Source organism: Pongo abelii, chromosome 4 (genome assembly GCF_028885655.2).
Source record: "Pongo abelii isolate AG06213 chromosome 4, NHGRI_mPonAbe1-v2.0_pri, whole genome shotgun sequence".
Lineage (NCBI taxonomy): Eukaryota > Metazoa > Chordata > Mammalia > Primates > Hominidae > Pongo > Pongo abelii.
In genome coordinates, this window is record NC_071989.2 from 14,664,093 (window position 1) to 14,684,184 (window position 20,092).

At 42.5% G+C, this 20,092-nt stretch overlaps 1 protein-coding gene across 7 annotated transcripts in view; it reads left to right on the forward strand.

Annotated features, from left to right (window-relative positions):
• TRIO (trio Rho guanine nucleotide exchange factor) overlaps positions 1-20,092 on the forward strand; it is a 370,719-nt gene that overhangs the window by 155,111 nt on the left and 195,516 nt on the right. For all 7 annotated transcript variants that reach the window (XM_024247673.3, XM_063724059.1, XM_063724056.1 and 4 more), the window contains exons 8-9: positions 6,048-6,179; positions 18,033-18,263. In XM_024247673.3, coding sequence (XP_024103441.2) covers positions 6,048-6,179; positions 18,033-18,263 — 363 coding nt within the window. The remainder of the gene's footprint in view (positions 1-6,047; positions 6,180-18,032; positions 18,264-20,092) is intronic.

The window sequence follows — 20,092 nt, forward strand, 5'->3', positions numbered from 1 at the left end:
TTTCAATGGTAAGGATTTTTCTATTTTCTAACTTTTTGCATTTGACTAATTTTGTGATAAGAGATAGACAAAAGCCCACACACAAAAACAACTTTTTAAAGTAACAGGAACTCCTTCAGCGTAAATAGAACCATCTTCATGACCCTGTAGCCATCTCTGATCCTTATCGTTGTACAAAGTAGCAATACACTTGATCATTTGGCAGTAAGATGATATGAATGAATTTGAAGCAGGACAAGCTGCGTGGGTGAATGTGAGGCTGAAGCATAGCACACAGAGAACATCTTTCATAAACTTGATGAGATTCAGAATTGTAAATAAACCCAGAGATTAATTGCCACTGTGACCTGCCTGAAAATAATCTAGAAACATAGGTGTCATGGGGCATTTTCCTTCCAGTGTTTTATTATAAAAAATTTTAAACATACAGCAAAATTGAAAGAGCCTGGGGTATTCTCATCTGGATGAAATGAATGAGTGTAATTTATGGATTTGAAGGAAATGAAACTAGGTGAACACATTATTGAACAGAATTTCATGGGACCCTGCATGAACTGTGAGGGCGCCTGAGGTCTCAGTGCATGTACGGTGGCCAGAGAAGAAGCCAAATAGGAGCGAAGGGACAGTAGCCTAATGAAGAAGGGGCCCAGCGTGTATTCCAGACCTTAAGGAAGCAACAAGGCCTGCACGTAGACAACCGAAATGCACAGAGGGGAGATTAGGACGTCTTCAGAAAGACAGTTCTTACTTGCAAGTAAAAATGTATTGTGTCTCATCCCCCTCACTGAAGAAAAGTAAGATCCTTGAAATTCTGATGCTCCTCACCAAAGTAGTTTTCTTTTCCCAAGAGAGCAATCCCAAGACTAGGTCAACGTTGTTCCCTCGTTTTAAATGATTTGACTTCTAGTTATGCTCAAGCTGTTTTCATAAACTCAGTCTGGAAAGGACCAAAAACTTGGACATCCTAAGTTAAGTTTCCATCATAGTCACCTCTTTGAATCACATTCAGAGTGTTCATGTGGAATTTAAATCTGATTAGAGAGACATAAGGCTCAAATATGTGACTCCATGGTTAATGAGCTTACTAACGGCAGTTGCCTTCTCTGTAAGGATTACAGCTCTTAGCTGCACCGTCCGGCCCTGCCCTTTCTCTCCATGGGTGGTGGTGTGCTGGCATGTGCTGTGGCTTTATAAACATAACTTTGAAGTTAAAGCTAGATGAGAATGATGTTTCGTAGATGCTATAACTTCCATAGATGTGTCAGCCAGTCTGTCTTGTGTCATCTCCAGTGAAGGTGTGGGATCACAGTATCTGTTTGCAAATATGTGGACATACAACCACAGTGTTAATGTTGTTACTGGTAGATGTTGCTTAGGGGCTCCAGCCTTTGCTTGTCTTGGTCGTGTGGTATATCCACAGGACAGACCCTTTATATTAAGAAGCTTTCACAGCAGATACCATTAGAATTACATTTTTATAAAACAAAGTGACTTGATTTTGCTATAGCTTAAAACATCCTTTTACTGTGACCTCGAGCTGCACTGCCCATTGTGATGGCCTGTCACCACGTGTGGCGTTGAAGCTACTCAGAGTTAAATAACAAGATGATAAAATCATTTTTAAAAATAGAATTAAATTAAAATTTAGTTGCTATTCACTGCATCGGGAGCAACATGTGGCCAGTGGCTACTGTAATTGACAGCACAGATACACATTTCTATCCGCTCGGGTAGTGCTTGCAGAGGCTTACCTGCAGAGTGAACCACACATCCGATCACCTTAATTTATCTATGACTTTAGGCCTTCTGTACTTTGATAATAACCAAAAATAAAGTAACAGTGTTTGTATAGTTCTTTAATATTTAGAGAACTCTTTAACGTGAAATCTCTTTTCATCCTTAAATCAGCCCGGTGGAGTAGATGGGACTGTGGTATTATTGTCCTGATAATCTGTATGGGGAGCGATTTGGCCATGTTTCCAAAGCTAGAACTTTTGCTGAGATCTATGGCTAGGTCTTTCAGTTCCTGACATAATAACAAACTATTTCACACTTGCATTAATGTTCTTATAGAAGTTCACTTCCCATAAATATTTTTAGAATTAACATTTATTATAAACATGACATAGATGCAAGTTCTAAATCTAGGAAATTTCCATCCCTTTGTCTCCTAAGTCCGGCTGAGTGCCTGTGCTCAGCTGAGGCTCCGTCAAGAGATGGTGGGGGTGAGAGATGGATGGGAGTGCAGTTCACTAGCTTCAAGGATCCCAGCTCTGGTTGGTGGGACCCAGAATAGGCAAAGAAATGAGTGGCTCCCAGATTGGAGGCCCCTCTCAGCAGACAGAGAGTAGTAGAGTAAATGCTTAGGAAAAGCAATCTGTTAATTATTTATCCAAGTTCTCCTCTTAAAGCTATGTATATGAATCACTGTTCCCTCCTCTGCTTGCCTCTGTTTTGCAAACTGGGTGATCCAGGCTTCCTTCATCGTTTATTCAGCAACACTTTCTTAATACCACCATTCTGCTCAGCTTCAGGATCTCCATATCTGAAGTAGGCTCCTGATCTGAACTGACAGAGCAACAATTCATTCTCTCGCACTCTCCTGCCTTTACCCCCAGTCCACCAGATGCTTTGTGTTCACGTATTTTGATCTACGGAGCACTTAAAGCATCAGATACTAAGCCAGCTGCTCTGATCTCATTAGACTGCAGTAGCCACCTTCTGTCCTCATCTCCTAAGTGTCAGGCTCTGTGCTAGACATGTTCCCCCAGCATTGCAGTCCCAACCTGGGTTACTCAGGATGGTAGCACATATGTGTGTGTATGTGTATCGGAGTGAGGGAAGTACCAGGTCCCCCCTCGTATGATATCATTGTCATATTAGAAGCTTTTCTAAGTTCTGTTTTGAAGGTACCTGTTGAATTTCAACACCAAACTTGACCTCAGGATGCTTTTTCTTTGTGGAATACCTGTTGACACCCTGTTCCCTGTTCCATGCATCTCGGAAGAGGGATTGCTGTGCTGGTGCTGTTGGTTTCAGACCCTCTGGGTGTTCAGCCTTTCAGAAAACAATCAGGCCTAGAGCTTGCTCTCTGGAGTCTAGGGTTGTGTCTTAGAAATAAAGAACAGAAAAATGATGCTGTGCAAAACCCTCTGTAAAACCATGGCTAGGATTATTTCTATCTCTGGGCTGTTATTAACCCAGAAAAAGGGAAGAATCCTTTGTCCACAAGGTTTTCATGTAGCACACCATCCTTCCCTGGCTATACTTTTTCAGAGAAGTATAATCAGTGCCCTCTCAGGATACTTTAAGAAATTATGTTAGTTCTAATTACAGGAATATGTAAAACTTCTTGAATGTTTTTTTCTTTATTGGTTGTTGCTTCAAAAATTGAAGTCCAATATACTTTAATGATTTTGATACAGTGATATGTTAGTCTGATGCTTCTGTTCATTACATTATGAAGTATTATATAACTGAAATGTGTTTCCACCATGTTCTGTCAGAAGCGTTTTGATCTTAAGAATATGTTGCAACTCGCTTTGGTTTTGGGTGTTCTGCAGTGGCCATTGTCCAGGAGCGCTTAACTGCTGACTTAGACCTGATGATTTATTAATGATGATGGTTAACCTCAATCAATTTGTGTTCGAAAAACAATAATTTCATAATTGGTATTAAATGCAATACGGGAAGATGATAGAGTGAAGTAGTCAAAAATACTGACAATCATCTGACCTGACCAAATTGACATTGATAGAACATGACACCCAAGAAATACTCAGTTGACACTTAATGCCATATGAATTGGCCTCAAGCCCTAAGGTCTGCATAGATATTTTTCTGCACTCAACAATAAAAGGATTTTCATAAACAGTTATTATTTGGGTGACTTGTCTATTTTAATGTCCTAAAAATAAACTGGGAGTTTGTTCTTACTATATTTTAAGGGAATTATAGCACATTTCTTTCTGGTCAGTCGAGTATTGCATTTCAAATAGTCATCCTCTGCATTCCCTGCTAAGTTAAAAGATGTGTGAGGAACAGGAGTAAAGAGGTTAAAACCGAGGGAAATGTGTTGATGTCTGTTTGGCTTAATTGAATTAGCTTTTTTAATTGGGCCTTCCGCACTTGCGTTTCACTCTTAACTGTGATGGATTTTGATAGGATCTCCCTAGGAAATTTGGCAGTGATTTCTCAGCTGTTGATGCATCCCGGAGATGGAGGGTGGCAGTGGAGGAGATTGAACCAGGATTGGGATGGCTGCCGCAGGACTGTTGATGATCGCGGAGATGGAGGGTGGCAGTGGAGGAGATTGAACCAGGATTGGGATGGCTGCTGCAGGAATTGATGATCCTGGAGATGGAGGGTGGCAGTGGAGGAGATTGAACCAGGATTGGGATGGCTGCCTCAGGCCTGTTGATGATCCTGGAGATGGAGGGTGGCAGTGGAGGAGATGGAGCCAGGGTTGGGATGGATGCTGCAGGACTGTTGATGGGTCCTGGAGATGGAGGGTGGCAGTGGAGGAGATGGAACCAGGGTTGGGATGGATGCTGCAGGACTGTTGATGATCCTGGAGATGGAGGGTGGCAGTGGAGGAGATGGAGCCAGGGTTGGGATGGATGCTGCAGGACTGTTGATGGGTCCTGGAGATGGAGAGTGGCAGTGGAGGAGATTGAACCAGGACTGGGATGGCTGCCACAGGCCTGTTGATGATCCTAGAGATGGAGGGTGGCAGTGGAGGAGATTGAACCAGGATTGGGATGGCTGCTGCAGGCCTGTTGATGGGTCCTGGAGATGGAGGGTGGCAGTGGAGGAGATGGAGCCAGGGTTGGGATGGATGCTGCAGGACTGTTGATGGGTCCTGGAGATGGAGGGTGGCAGTGGAGGAGATTGAGCCAGGGTTGGGATGGCTGCTGCAGGACTGTTGATGATCCTGGAGGTGGAGGGTAGCAGTGGAGGAGATTGAACCAGGGTTGGGATGGCTGCTGCAGGACTGTTGATGATCCTGGAGATGGAGGGTGGCAGTGGAGGAGATTGAGCCAGGGTTGGGATGGCTGCTGCAGGAATTGATGATCCTGGAGATGGAGGGTGGCAGTGGAGGAGATGGAACCAGGGTTGGGATGGCTGCTGCAGGCCTGTTTATGGGTCCTGGAGATGGAGGGTGGCAGTGGAGGAGATGGAGCCAGGGTTGGGATGGCTGCTGCAGGACTGTTGATGATCCTGGAGATGGAGGGTGGCAGTGGAGGAGATTGAACCAGGATTGGGATGGCTGCCGCAGGCCTGTTGATGGGTCCTGGAGATGGAGGAGATGGAGCCAGGGTTGGGATGGCAGCTGCAGGGCTGTTCGCATGGCTCAGGCTTTTCTCATTTCCGTGCAAATTGGGAAGGAGGGGAATGATGCCCCTGCCTCCTTAAGCCTTTCCTAAGATACACAGAGAAGTTCAGGCCCCTTTTTCTTGGTCTCCTTTTAATTCTGGTATCAATTTCCTTTTGAAACAGTGGCGGAATGGACTGGCTGCTCTTCCTTATTTCAGATAAATGATTTTTAGATATCTGGAACTTTTTCATTACATCTCAGTGTAAAAGGAAAGGAGTAAGGCTGACATGTAGCTGCAAGGAGAAGGAGCATCCTGCTGTTGAGCCCTAGTTAAGGGGCACGTGGGGGAGTCATCTTTCTGTCCTCCCTTGCTAGGAGTGCAGGGCGGTTAGAAACGTGGATTCAAAGGTGGATTGGGAGAATTTACCAGAATGCCCAAAACAGGGCTGCATTACTCCAGGGGCACACCCAGACCTGGGCAGCAGTCAGTTGAGGCATTCATCTGAAATGCAGATTCCTCGGACTCACCCCAGTCCTGCTGGAACCCACTCTGGGATTGGAGTCCAGGAGTCTCATGTGAGTTGAGGATGCCATTTGAGATGGAGAGTCAACCATGTTACATTCTTAGGATCTCCCTCAAGTCCCCTAATTTTCAAAACCATGTTAAAAAATGTCCACTTCTCAATATAAATTGTCATTGATAGAAATAATCTTTTTTTAACCTTCCAAGTATATGAGCAACGTGGATTCATGGTGTAAAGCTTGCGGTGAGGTAGACCTTCCCTCAGAACTGCAGGACCTAGAAGATGCCATTCATCACCACCAGGGAATATATGAACATATCACTCTTGCTTATTCTGAGGTAAGTGGCCAATTTTACTTACATTGCAAGGCAACATCATTTATGCATCATAGTACACTGGAAGCTAGAAAAAAAAAGTTTTGGGTAGCCCAGAAAAAGTTTATAGATTTCGAGTTAGACTGCAGTTTAGTTGTTTAGCATTTGAACCCCTCTGTGTGTGGGGGTGGGGTGGGGCAGTAGGGGAAGCAGAATGGTGTGCAGGCAGTAGCCTTTCCGATAGAACGCTTACATGCTCATCTGCTACACTCAAGAAAAGCCCAGTCTTTTTTTCTACATGTATTTAAGAAATGTGTATTTTGTGTGCTCTTCAGTCTAGTCAAACTCAATTTAATCTTCCCAAATGAAACCTTTTAGAGAAGATGGTCTAGATTGCAAGACACACATGTGTTTATTTTAGAAATCTAAGTGTAACATTTTCTTTATTACTTTAGGGTATGTTACATTATTTACTTAGTGAATCCCTGTTTTATTTTCTGCCACCTTCTATGCCAGACTGTGTTGTAAGGACTTTATATAATGACTGACTTAATGCTCACATACTGTATCTGTCCCTGCTGTTACAAGTGAAGAAAATGAGTCACAGAGATAAATGACTGCACCAGGTCAGCAGTTAGTGGAGCAGCGTTAGCCCAGGCAGGCAGGCTGCATGTTCTCAGTCACCACCGTCTGCGGCCTCTGTGCCATACCATGTGGTAGCTGCTTGATGACGCATCTTTAGATGGGTTGACGAGTACCACCCTTGCCCATGCCTTGTTCATCTGGCCCTTGAGACCAGCCTGCCTTTGTGATATTAGTTACGTTCCTGGAGGTGAAGGTGAGGGGCGTAGAGAGGAATTCTGTGTGCTTACTTTTCTGCAAGGTTTTCTCTCTGAGTAAGAAGCATCTGTATCTACAATGTTCTGTGTTAATATGAAAGATTATTGCAAGGCTTCTGTAAGAGTTTCAAAGCACCTGGAAGAGTGCTGGGCAGTGTAGATGTTTAATAAATGCTTTCTGTGTTTAAATCTAAATCTTGATCCAAACACATCCAAACTTGTCAAAGTTGTTGGGAAGAAACTGGCCATTTGCATTTTATTCTCACATTTCCTGTTGTGCTTCACTGCCCAGCTGTCACTCTCATATCCTTGGGCCTGGCTCTCTTGACCTACTAGTGTCCATGAGCGAATTAAATGGACATGTGATTTGCTGCTACAGTTTTGTGTCTCATAAAGATGTTTTGATCAATGATGGACTGCAAATAAGACAGTAGTCCTATAAGATTATAATACTGTATTTTACTGTACTTTTTCTATGTTTAGATACACAAATACTTAGCGTTGTGGTACAGTTGCCTACAGTATTCGGTACAGTAACATGCTGTACAGGTTTGTAGCCTAGAGCAGTGGGCTGCTCCATATAGCCTAGGTGTACAGTAGGCTGCATCATCTAGCTTTGTGAAAGTCCACATTGTGATGTTCACACAAGGACAAAATTGCCTAATGATTCATTTCTCAAAATGTGTCCCTGGTACCACGTGATGTCTAACTGTATATTTGCTTCAGAATGTGGGCAGTCCTTCTCTTTCCCGTGACAGTTGATATTTGTTTGTTTCTCTAGCTACCTTTCCCTAATATACAGTTTTTTCAAGCAGCATTTCGTGTTGCCTGTGGAATTAAAAAAGTCAACTCTGTATAGTTTCTTAATTTTGCACCAGTGTTTCTTAACTAATTTGTTTGTCTAGTCTGTTAGAAACTATTTAAATAAGTGATAGCCTTTTCTATAGTAAAACTGAAAATTGAACACATTTGTAATTTTTTTAATGACATTGCTCATGAGGATTATGTCACTGCTAAAAACCATCAAGTTCTTTCCCCTGATGTGCCATCTCTATGCATTGTCTAATTTTGACCTATAACACAGAAAGCAAATGACCCTGTTACTCACACATGTAATGAGGCCTCCACTTATATGAATCTCTTGCTTTGGAGCTGTTCTTTGAATGCAGTGGTGGGCTTGCAGCCAGCTGTCTGCATGCCCTTGCCCTGCCAGACCAAGATGTGATTGAATAGCCTTCATTCACAAGATGATTGGCAGGCCCTGGGAATACAGTCTTTGTGCATAACTTAAATGAGAATCACCTTGACCCAGCCAGTGTCATCCTCCAGCCAAGCTGGCTCTTTCAGTCTGCTTGTTGCTCTTGGCAGTTTTCGTTAAGTACAGAATCTCCTAATTGTTACCAGTGTATTCTATAAAAATGGGGCATCTTGACACAGGAACTTATGTTTACCTGTGGTATAGTTTTATTTGATTTACATTGGTACTAGTATCTCAAAATAATTTCATAGGAAGTAAACAGCCTCTCAAACTGAGGTCTTTGATGGAATTTTAGCCTAAGAACATGTTTGCAACTGAGCTATAAACTCAAGGAGACAGTAATTTGAACTGGATGAACTGAAAGGATTTTCAGTAGAACAGAATGAATTATTTTGCCTCTTAAATTATTCACATTCTGAAATAGTTTCAGGGCTACGGGAAAGTGGTAGGATAGCATAGAGAACTCCCACATTGCCCCGACCCAGATTTTCCAAGTTGTAGAATTTCACCACATTGCTCCACCCTCTCTCTCCAGTCAGCAAAGCACCATTGATACAACATGGCCATCCTATCCACAGACCCTGATCCGATTTCCCCAAGTGTTCCAACGATGTCCCTTTCTCTTCTGGTCTGGGGCACTGTCCAGCAATGTGCGCTACATTTAATTGCCATGTCTCATCAATCAGTCTCCTTTAAAATGGAACATTCTTTAGTCTTTCTCTGCCTTTATGTCTTTGACATACTTAAAGAGTACAGGCCTTTTATTCTTTAGATGGCCCTCTACTTCTGGTTGCCCCAGTTCTCGTGGGCTGACTCAGGCTGTGCCTTTTTGGCAGTGCATGTCCTTCTCTGGGTGTCATCCCAGTGGACACAGGATGCTGACCTCTCCAGCTATGACTAGTGTTCATCTTGGCCACTTGGTCAGATTAGTGTCTGCAGGGTTTCTCCAATGCACAGTCACCATTTAAAAAATTAGTCTCTGCTGCACATTTTGTGGGCAGCTACTCTAATAGAATACCAGTCTCTGTTCCTCATCAGACTTCTCATAGCCATAGTTTCCACTGAGGATTTCTGCCCATAGCAGCCACCACTGTGATGATGATCACCTATTTCCATTATTCCTTCTGTATTTATTAGGTGACTTTCTACCATAAGAATGAGCTGTATTTCCTTTCTCGTTTGTTTATATTAGTATGAATGTATGAAATCTTACTATATCGGTTGGTTATAATTTGATACTCTTTTGATTCCTAAATTGTTTAGACTTGGCCAGCAGGAGCTTTTTTCTGTGTCTTTTTGTTATGTCCTTATTGTCCTTTGAGCGCTTGTTCCCCAGCTCATTTTGTACTTTCCCTGCCTACCCTGGGATCACTCATCTCACTAAGTGGGATGGTTCCTTACAGTATTGTATGGTGTTTAGAATTTTAAAGACCTGGGTTCTCAGAGTTTTCTTTGTGAGGTGTCACTGCTTCTAGGCCTTCTTAGCAGACAGAGTTAGGAAACATATGAATGCCATCCATTCACCCATCCATCCATCTATCTATGCATCCATCTGTCCACCTAAACACCCATTGTTCATCCACCCGACCACCTGTCCATCTACCCAATCACCCAACCACCCATCCATTCATCCATCTATATCCATTCATCCATGCGTCCATCCATCCGTCCATCCATCCATCCACACACCCAGCCACCCATTCATCTGTCCATCCATCCATCCATTCAGTCACGCATCCATTCTTCCATCCAACCATCCATCCCTCCATTTATCCAATCACACATCCATTCTTCTATCCAACCAATTACCTAACCACCCATCCATCCATCCATCCACCCTCCCAACCCCCATCCATTTATCCATCTGTCCACCTAATCACCCAACCACCCATTGATCTGTCCATTTATCCAATCATTCATTCATTAATGCATTCATTCATCCATTCATCCAACCAATCACCCAACCACCCATTCATCATCCATCCATCCATCCATCCATTCTCCTGATCACCCAACCACCCATTCATCTGTCCATCCATCCATTCATCCATCCAATTACCCATCCATTTATCTATCCAACCAACCACCCAACCACCCATCCTCCATCCATCCACTTATATTCATCAATCTACCCATCTACCCATATCCATCCATCTGCCGTATCATTCAATTGCCCATCCATTGACTCAGTCACCCAACCACCCATCCACATCTGTCTAGTCCATCTGTCCATTCACCCAGCACCCAGCCACCTATCCATACACCCAGACACCCAACTGTCCATCTCCACCTCATCACCCAACCATCCATCCACCCATCCAGTCACCCAGCCACTCATTCATTTATCTATCTACCCAACCACTTTTCCACCCACCCACCCACCCACACATTTATCTACACATGCACATACATGTCCATATAAAATTACTGCTGTATCTATCTGTGTCTATCTGTATTAAAAATACATGTGTTTATACATTTCGAATCCAATACCTCAGGGTTCTTTCCATCCTTTCCCTTTCTAAGTTTGTTAATCTATTCTCAGGCAGCAAGAAACGTGGCTTCTGTTGTCTTTAATGTATTAACTTATTTGTTCACTTGGTACGTTTGCTCCATTTCCCAACCATTCTGTCTGGGTTCTCCACCTCCAACTCCTACCACCCACTCCCTTAACCTGGCACAGGGATACCTCTTTTGGCACCTCCACCCCTCACTTCCTCATTTTCTTCATGCCAAGAGGGAAGGTGTCAGGAAGATGAGAAGGGAAGGACTGCTTTTGTTTTGTAAGTAATTTTTATTTTATATTCCTAAATCAGTGGTTTGCAGCCTTGAGTGTCTTGGTTTAAAATGCAGCAGTACTCTACCCCAGAGATAGTGAATCTCCATTTTCAGAGGCCTTCCCTAGTGCTGCAGCGACTGATGCCAGTGGTACACAGATCACATGCTGAGCAGCACTCCTGAGCTTGCTCTGAAGAGCTGGGGGTCTGCTGAGGAGCCCCTGCTAAGTGCTAGACATGGAACTGGATGCCGGGTCATGCGGGGGTAGGAGTACTTGTAAGCAGGGCTTGCTTTGCTTTTTTATTTCCTTTTCCTTGCCTCTCTCTTCCGGTCCTTCCTTATTCCCTTTCTTCTCTCCTCCTCCCTCCATTTTCTCTACAATTTTTTTTCTTTGAACAGTGTTTATAGTTTCTAGTCTCTGATCATATAAATTTGCTTTGGGAAACTTTCCCAGCATTTTTCTTCCAAGATGCAAGCACCTGCTCTGCTGTGCTTAAATTAGACCTGCCCGTGTCACTCCTGTTTGTGCTTTAGCAACAGGAACGCACCTGGGCCTCCTGAACACTCACTTGCTTCAGCTTGCCAGGTCTGAGCTAATCTTGTTGGCTACAGTTGATCACAAGAGAGTGAAGCAGTGTAAACGTCGGAGATAAGTTGTAGTCATTTTTAACATTTTAAGTAAGCCAACTCAGCTACCAGTTTTTCAACAAACTGAATATATAAAAATGATTTTCATCTCAGTGTGCCTGTTTTGCCTCACAAGCCTCAATGCCAGGTGTTTGGATTGCAAGGTGAGACTGCATAGTAAGCAGCCACACATCCACCAAAGGGCCACTGCTGCAGCCGCAGAGCACAAGCAAGGCGAAGTGCCATGGGGCGTTGGCCTGCTGGATCTCATGTGACTTCAGGGCTTAGTTTCTGCATCCATTTCTCAGTTTAACAAATGTGCCAACTTAGTGTGTGCCTCAACAGGGCCTCATGGGAATGGCTGATTTGCTGCCTGCAAAGCTGGTTGAGCTCCTGTTTAAAGGCACTGTATCAATGGGTGATGGCAGGGTCAGTGCTATTAGCATAAGATGAAAACACACAGCAAAATGAGTCATCTGGATAGGAAACTTCTCAAAACCAAAAAACCACCTCTCTGTGATGTATGTGGAAGCTTGGTTCCCTTGCGGTAGAGTCACTTCTTTTTTTGTGGAGTGGAGTCTTGTTCTGTTGCCCAGGCTGGAATGCAGTGGTGCGATTTCGGCTGACTGCAACCTCTGCCTCCTGGGTTCAAGCGATTCTTGTGCCTCAGCCTCCTGAGCAGCTGGGATTACAGGCATGTGCCACCAGGCCCGGCTAATTTTTATATTTTTAGTAGAGACAGGGTTTTGCCATGTTGGCCAGGCTGGTCTTGAACTCCTGACTTCAAGTGATCCACCCACCTCGGCCTCCCAAAGTGCTGAGATTACAGGCGTGAGCCACCGCGCCCAGCTCTCACTTCTATCACAGTTGTATAAAGCCTCATTAAAGATCGTAGTGTTAATGTAGTGACATGCAGTGCTGTAGTCAGCATCTGCCATAGTATCAGAGCCAACAGCCCATATGACGGCTGTCTTCTCACCCCAAACTCAGCTTGAGGCCTTGCAAGCACTTGAAATATAAGAGCAACAAAAGTAGAGCCCAGGTGCAGTCTATGGAACATGCATGTCAGGCACATGGACCTGACTCACGCCAACTGGGCTGCTCCAGGCATTTCCTGTTTTGGTCTTATTTTGGTTTTTCCTTTCTGATAATCCCAGGTTTACAGGTGTCAGAGAGTCAAACCAAGGTAAACTGATCTGGTTTTGAATAAGAAACTGAATAGCTGAAAGAAATAGAAATCAGCATTTGGAGGTCCATCCTATAAGAACTTTGCCTGGAGAAGGAACCAGTTTTCTCTGTGTTCTCCCTGAAGCATGGGAAAGTATCTGTCGTTGGGAACACATGACCTTTCAGGAGGTAATTGACCTGCACTATTGGTAGGAGCATCTTATGTAGCCATCTGAAGACAGATTGGAACCTCCTTACTCAGAAGGGTTCAACTGTTTAGCCGAGGAATGTCAACTGTTGCTGCAGAATAAGCTGGGTGGTTACCTGCTGACCCGTTTTCATTCTTTTCTGCTTTATTAGAACCTTGATATGAGAATAAGTTCAGCAAGAGTTGTAGAGGAGAGTGAAATCATTCCCAGGCTTCGTGTGGAGGTCTGTGCTCTGCAGGCTGTGGCGAGCTAAGCCTGGAAAAGAATTAAAACAGTGTTGGCTTTGAGTCAGCAGAAATAGTGCAATTCATTTCATAAAAGTTTTGAAGGAACACTTTTTCTTTATTACAGGTTAAATGTCTTGGTGTATTTTGCCTGTTTTTGTTGTATCTTGGGAATGCCATTTTCTAGCACTTTTTAGATCTAAAACACTGCGTTTGGACCTAATTGATATGCTGTCACTCATCTTTATTTGGTCTTTGGGCAGTTGTTGCTTTTGCAGTGGTAAGCAAGAATGTCTAGATGCTGCTGTCTTTCCTTAGGTCAGAGCCACGTTCATCCCTTGTGCAGGTGAAGAATATTCCTGTCGGAAACACTCAGCCCTCATCTGATTTTACAGGAAATGTAGAGATCCCAATACCAGAAACAAGAATAGGCAAATCTCTGAAGTTTTATGGCTCTTTTTAAGGGTTACATGCAGAAATCCAAGTTACAAGTCTATGTGCAGTTCTGATGAACAGTAAATATTCAAGAACCAGCCCATTGTTCTACATTTTAAATAGTTACACTACCTTTTAAATATTAGGAACAAACATATCTTTGATATGGTAAAATTTTAAACTTACCTTTAATTACTTTTTCTGCTTTAGTTAGTACTTGCATTTTTCTGAACTCATTTGGATATCAGAGCATTTTAGTTTCTCTGTTTATAAAATGTTAATCTTTGTAACATGTAACTTTGATTGCCCTTCAAGTTCCCCAGCTGTGTATTCCAAGAAAAACAAAGAGCAGACTGGAAAATGAGCTGATCTGATTGGTTAAAAAATTATTATAGGAAAGTCCTGCTATTTAATAAGGTTGATTTTCTTTTTGCAGCTGTTGTCTCTTTGTGGCTCAGAGTTTCAGTGCCTGGAAGCTAAAAACAGAGTTTTAAACAAAATGTGTAACTGAAGTAAATTCACTCACCTGGTTCTGTAGTTAAGAAACTGTAGAACTACACTACATGCCATAAACTTACATTACTTGTTTTAGCACTTACATTTTATATGAATTTTTTTTGTCTGCTCTATACAGTCTCTTCTTTCATTAATTTTCTCCTGGTTATTCTGTACCATTTAAAAATTAATATCTCTATACCACAGAACAGCAGTCTTCGTAAAATTGTAGCATATTTTTCCACATAATATTACTGTAATTACAAAGACTAAGACATTTTGCCAAAAGTGAAACTATATATGCCATCCTTTATGTGCTTAAATCATACTTTTTAATTGCCAAATCTACAAAACTTGTACTGAAATAATATAGAATCATATTTGGAAAGGTTTATTGGAGAAATGCTGTTTTTGAACATGGATTTGGAGTTCCATGCTGTCTGGTTTTAAAGTGGGTACAAGAGGTGTTTTCTCACCCAGGGTCTTTACTGCCACTATCACTATCAGTAAATGACAGTACCAGTGGTGGGACCAACAGACACATTAATCCCTGCTTATGAATTCTCAGAAGGTGGAGCTTTCCTTAATGAGTTGTTTTATGTTAAGGTATTTGTGTATTGACTTCTCAGCAGACATTTCCCACTACCCCCCCACCGCCATGAGCAAGTGTATCCTTCGAAATCCAGTCATGATCTCTGGCATGGAGATCTGTTAAACAGTTGCAGAGACCCTTGAGGAAAGAAAGATTCCATGGAATGTTGTTGCTTAGAGTACTCCATTCTCAGTAGAAGAATATTAATGGTGTCACAGGGATGAGTTTTGGAAACTTGCTGAGGGCTGGGAACTCATCTTGTCCTTTTGCATTTGGTGGTTTAAGTTGCAAAACAATGGCTTAAGATGGAAATTGGCTTTCTCCCTGTGTAAAAGAAATCCAAAGGCTGTCATTCCAGGGCTAGTGTGGTAGCTCTATTAGTAAGAGGATCTCTGGATCCTTCTGTCTTTCTGTGTTGCCTTTTTTAGCAGGTAGGCTGCTGTTCTTAAGATTGCCTCAGAATCATCAATAACTGCTGAAGCTCCAGCCATCTCATTCAAGTTCTTAGCAGCAAGGAGGAGGAAGGGACAAGGGGATGAGCATACCTGCCAGCTTAGCCCCTAAACAGCTTTCCTGGAATTCCCATTCAACATTTTTTACTTTTGTATATTGGCCACTCATGTATGTAAGCAAGGCTGGGAAATGTGGCATTACAGCTGGAGTGTTGCTGTTTCTGACTGTAGGGGTTTGGCTATCAAGGAGGGGCGAGTGGACTTTGGGGAAGCAGCTGTCAGTTTCTGGCACATGTTCACCAAATCATATGCTCTGGTGTACATTTTCCAACAGTATTGCAAGGAGTAAAATGTAGAGGAAATATTTGTAAGGAATTCTTTTTAGGGTCAACACCATGTGAAATGTATGACTTGGAGCAGTAGCTCTCAGTTCTAAGAGATGCAGCACTCCAATGATATAACACAAATTTTATGACACCTGCTTTATGATCCTGAAATAAAATGCGTACGTAGTTTAATCTACCTTTGCATATAATTTATATGTGTACATAAAAATTATATGCTATACAATGTAAGTTGGAGACAAAGGTGATTTATGATAAAATGTTTTTCAGTCTATAAATGCCTAAATACATCTATTGTAGGTGAAAAAATTAGATCTTCAGATGCTGGTCATATATATAAAACCATTGTGAATATAGCAACTACAACTGTAGCCTGGTCATGTGGCATCTTGGTGATGCAAGTATTGAGAATGGTTTTATTGTGGTCATGTAATATTTTGAAAGGGAAAACAGCTCTTGTAAAGTTCCAAAGAAAACCAAACATTTCTTTCTTTGATTAACATGGTTGTTGGATTTGTGGAAAGATCAGTGATGTTAAAACTGGGCAAAAAGAGAAAAACCGTATATTTATGTGTTAAAAACAGCCTTGCTTAGATGATCACAAAAAGCGGGACATTTCTTCACCATGTGCTAATATCCTGCTCATTTCAGAGTACCCTGCTTCTCTGAATCCACCACCCAAATCAATCATGGTGCCTCCTCTCATCAAAATCATTGCATCAACAGTGTCCACACCAATTTCAGTGACTTCTGGGCACAAGTGAGAACCCTGCTTGAGAAGACTCTTTAAATTTTCCATTTTTGTTTTAACTGACACTAATTCAGCAGTTAACTTGTTTTGTTTTTCCTTTGTTATCTTTGGCTATGTCAGCTGAGCTCATTTCCTCCTAAGTTTTGCTGTAAGGCTGTATTAAGTGAATTTTAAACCCTGAAGCCTTCGTAAGGAATAATCAGCATTTCTAACGTCTCAAATTCAGGTATTGAAAAGTAAACGTGTTACTATCTGGCACAATTGCAGTTAGAAGAGGATTAAAGGAAGCGATTAGGAAATTCTTCAGGGTCACTTGCCACCGGGTTTTGGTTTAAAGGCTCTCAGTTTTAGCTTTTCCCATTTACCTATTCCCTGTGTGCTCTTTTTTATTCTAAGGGTTTCTTCTAAACTAGGCTCGTGTCTGTTAAAAGTGCCCCTGAACTTGCTCCTCCTTTTTTTTTTTTTTTTTTGAGGTGGAGTCTCACTCTGTCACCCAGGCTGGAGTGCAGTGGCGTGATCTCGGCTCACTGCAATTTTCATCTCCTGAGGTCAAGCCATTCTCCTGCCTCAGCCTCCCGAGTAGCTGGGACTACAGGTGCCCGCCACCACGCCCAGCTAATTTTTGTATTTTTAGTAGAGACGGGGTTTCACCATGTTGGCCAGGATGATCTCGATCTCTTGACCTTGTGATCCGCCTGCCTCTGCCTCCCAAAGTGCTGGGATTACAGGCGTGAGCCACCATGCCCGGCCTGCTCCTCTTCTTACTAGAAACCCAAGGAGGTTTTTAGATTTGGAAGTATCTAAGCTGAAGGATCATGTGAAGAGGCCCTACTTAAGACACCTGCGTCCCACACTTGGTTACCTTATGCATCACACACACTTTGTGTTGTCTGATTGTCACTTTTTTTTTCCCAATAACATCTGGGCATAATTAGTTACTCTTAAGTCTTATGAATCACTTTTAAGTAGGAAAAATACATAATGCTTTTCTTTCTAAATTGCACCCTCACCTTTTCTTATTTCTTTGATTAACCCAAATGCTTTCATTTAATTGTAGTTTGAGAATAAATTGCCATAATATAGCACTTGATGGCATTTTAATTAAAACTACTTTTTAAAGTTAATGAACCAAATAGAATGGCATTTTAAATTTTCTTTTGTGAAGTTAAATTGCTCTCCAGCTATGTCAGAAAGTTTAAGTACATATTCTTTGCCTAGTGCTAGATTGATTTTTTTGTTTTAACTGAGGCTTTAAGGAACAATGTTGTTCCATTGTGATGATCTGTTGTATTCTAACATGTCTCAAGATAAAATTATTACTTTTAAATTTTAATTTGCAGATATCCCAGGAATGCAGTTTCTGTTAGTTGATTTATGGCATTTAAGGCAAATAGTGTGCCTATTCATTGAGTAGTATTTACTACAGTGTTTTGTAGTAATTAATGTTCTTTTATTTTCACCTAGTGTTTTGCATCATTTGGCTTTGTGATGTCATTGGATAGCTGATGGATTGTTTTAAATTTTATCCTATATAAAACTGCCTCTGAGTAAAACTGTGGTGTGTGAATGTCTGGGTATGTGTATAATGTGTGTATGTGTACATGTGTGCCTGTAGGTGCACACATATGTATCCAAGGACAGCATCTGTGGCACAGCCTAGGCCAAACCTCAGATCGTGAAGAATCACTCATTTCTTTTGTGGGCAGGTGAGCCAAGATGGGAAGTCGCTCCTTGACAAGCTCCAGCGGCCCTTGACTCCCGGCAGCTCCGATTCCCTGACGGCCTCTGCCAACTACTCCAAGGCTGTGCACCATGTCCTGGATGTCATCCACGAGGTGCTGCACCACCAGCGGCAGCTTGAGAACATCTGGCAACACCGCAAGGTCCGGCTCCATCAGAGGCTGCAGCTGTGTGTTTTCCAGCAGGACGTTCAGCAGGTCAGTTTCGCCTCATGCCCTTCTGCATGGGAAATGGCTTGTATTGAGTAGAGTTTGAATACATCATCATATTGGGAAGATCTGTGCTTAAGGAGTGATGACTAGAAGATAAGGAGAGGAGCTTTTTTGTTGACTCTAAGTGAAAACTGGGCTTAAGAACGTGTGTTCAGGCTGCTGTCAGCCAGTAGCTCCTGTGCACTGAACCCAGGAGAGGATGTGGGGCCTACACTGAGAAGTGTCTTAGTTTTCTTCTAGAATTGGATCATTCTCATTTATATTTATTTGTGACAATATTGCTGGTGTGCTCACACCAGCGTATTGTTATAATTTAGTTAACACTTGTCTGCTTTTCCAACTACGTAAACAGTGAGGTGGTCATGCTTCACTTCCCACATGGTAGATAATGCGGTCCATGGCACACAGTAGGTGCATTATAATTAGTTATCTCCTTGATGAATAGTAGACTTTTATGACTATTCATTTCTAAGCAGTTGACATCTCTTTTGTATTAAAGAAACAAAAATAAGACTAAGTCCAGTTCCCCATTGATTTGCTTCCTTATCATAGAATAAGAGTTTTAAGGATTAAAGCTATGGGAATAAAATATGACATAGCTTTAGGGATAAATAAGATAATAGCCATGTCCTTGCCCCCAAATAGAGGGAAAGACAAGGGAGTGAATGAGGTGTCACCTCAGAGGAGGAGGAATCCTGGAGTATGCAGGGCAGCCCATGGCCTCAGGAAGTTGGCAGGGAACCGCAGTGATAAGCCTGCAGTAGAGCCACTCTCAGCATCTCAGGTTTCCATCTCCCTGAGTGTCATGCGAAGGTGAGTGAGTTTTCTGCTGAATGGGCTGGGAATTTGGAGAGTCGCCCTGTGTTCCGATGAGAGTGAGATTCTATGTCATTCACCATCATTCTCATCATTCTTCACATGAATCTGGTAAGTTCAAAAGACACTGAATGGGCCAGCTGCGGTGGCTCACGCCTGTAATCCCAGCACTTTGGGAGGCCAAGGTGGCAGATCGCTTGACACCAGGAGTTTGAGACCAGCCTGGCTGACCTGGTGAAATCCTGTCTCTATTAAAAATACAAAAATCAGGCCAGGCGAGGTAGCTCACACCTGTAATCCCAGCACATTAGGAGGCCGAGGGGGTGGATCACCTGAGGTCAGGAATTCGAGACCAGCCTGCCCAACATGGTGAAACCCCGTCTCTACTCAGAATACAAAAATTAGCCAGGTGTGGTGGCACATGCCTGTAATCCCAGCTATTATGAAGGCTGAGGCAGGAGAATCGCTTGAACCCAGGAGGCAGAGGTTGCAGTGGGCTGATATTGCGCCATTGCACTCCAGCAAGACTTCGTCTCAAAAAAAAAAAAAAAAAAAATTAGCCTGGCATGCTGGCACATGCTTGTAATCCCAGTTACTCAGGAGGCTGAGGCAGGAGAATCACTTGAACCCTGGAGGCAGAGGTTGCAGTGAGCCAAAATCACACCACTCCACTTCATCCTGGGTGACAGAGCAAGACTCCATCTCAAAAAAAAAAAAAGACTCTGAATGGCCCTGTAATTTTTAATTTTCATATACCGTGCTTTGATTCTAATTTTATTTTTTGAGTTCTCTGAAGGTTACATATACAAAGTGCTTCAGGAATGATCATTTTGTTATTATTCATGCTTCTTAACAATGTTGTTTTAGTCCAAGAAGATAATTGCCAGAGAAAGAATACAGTGCAGGAGAGAAGAAGGTGGAGCCAGTGTTGAGTGGTGAGGGATTGAGAGGACAGACATTGTGGGAATGGAATCATGAATAATCGTGTTTTTGAATTG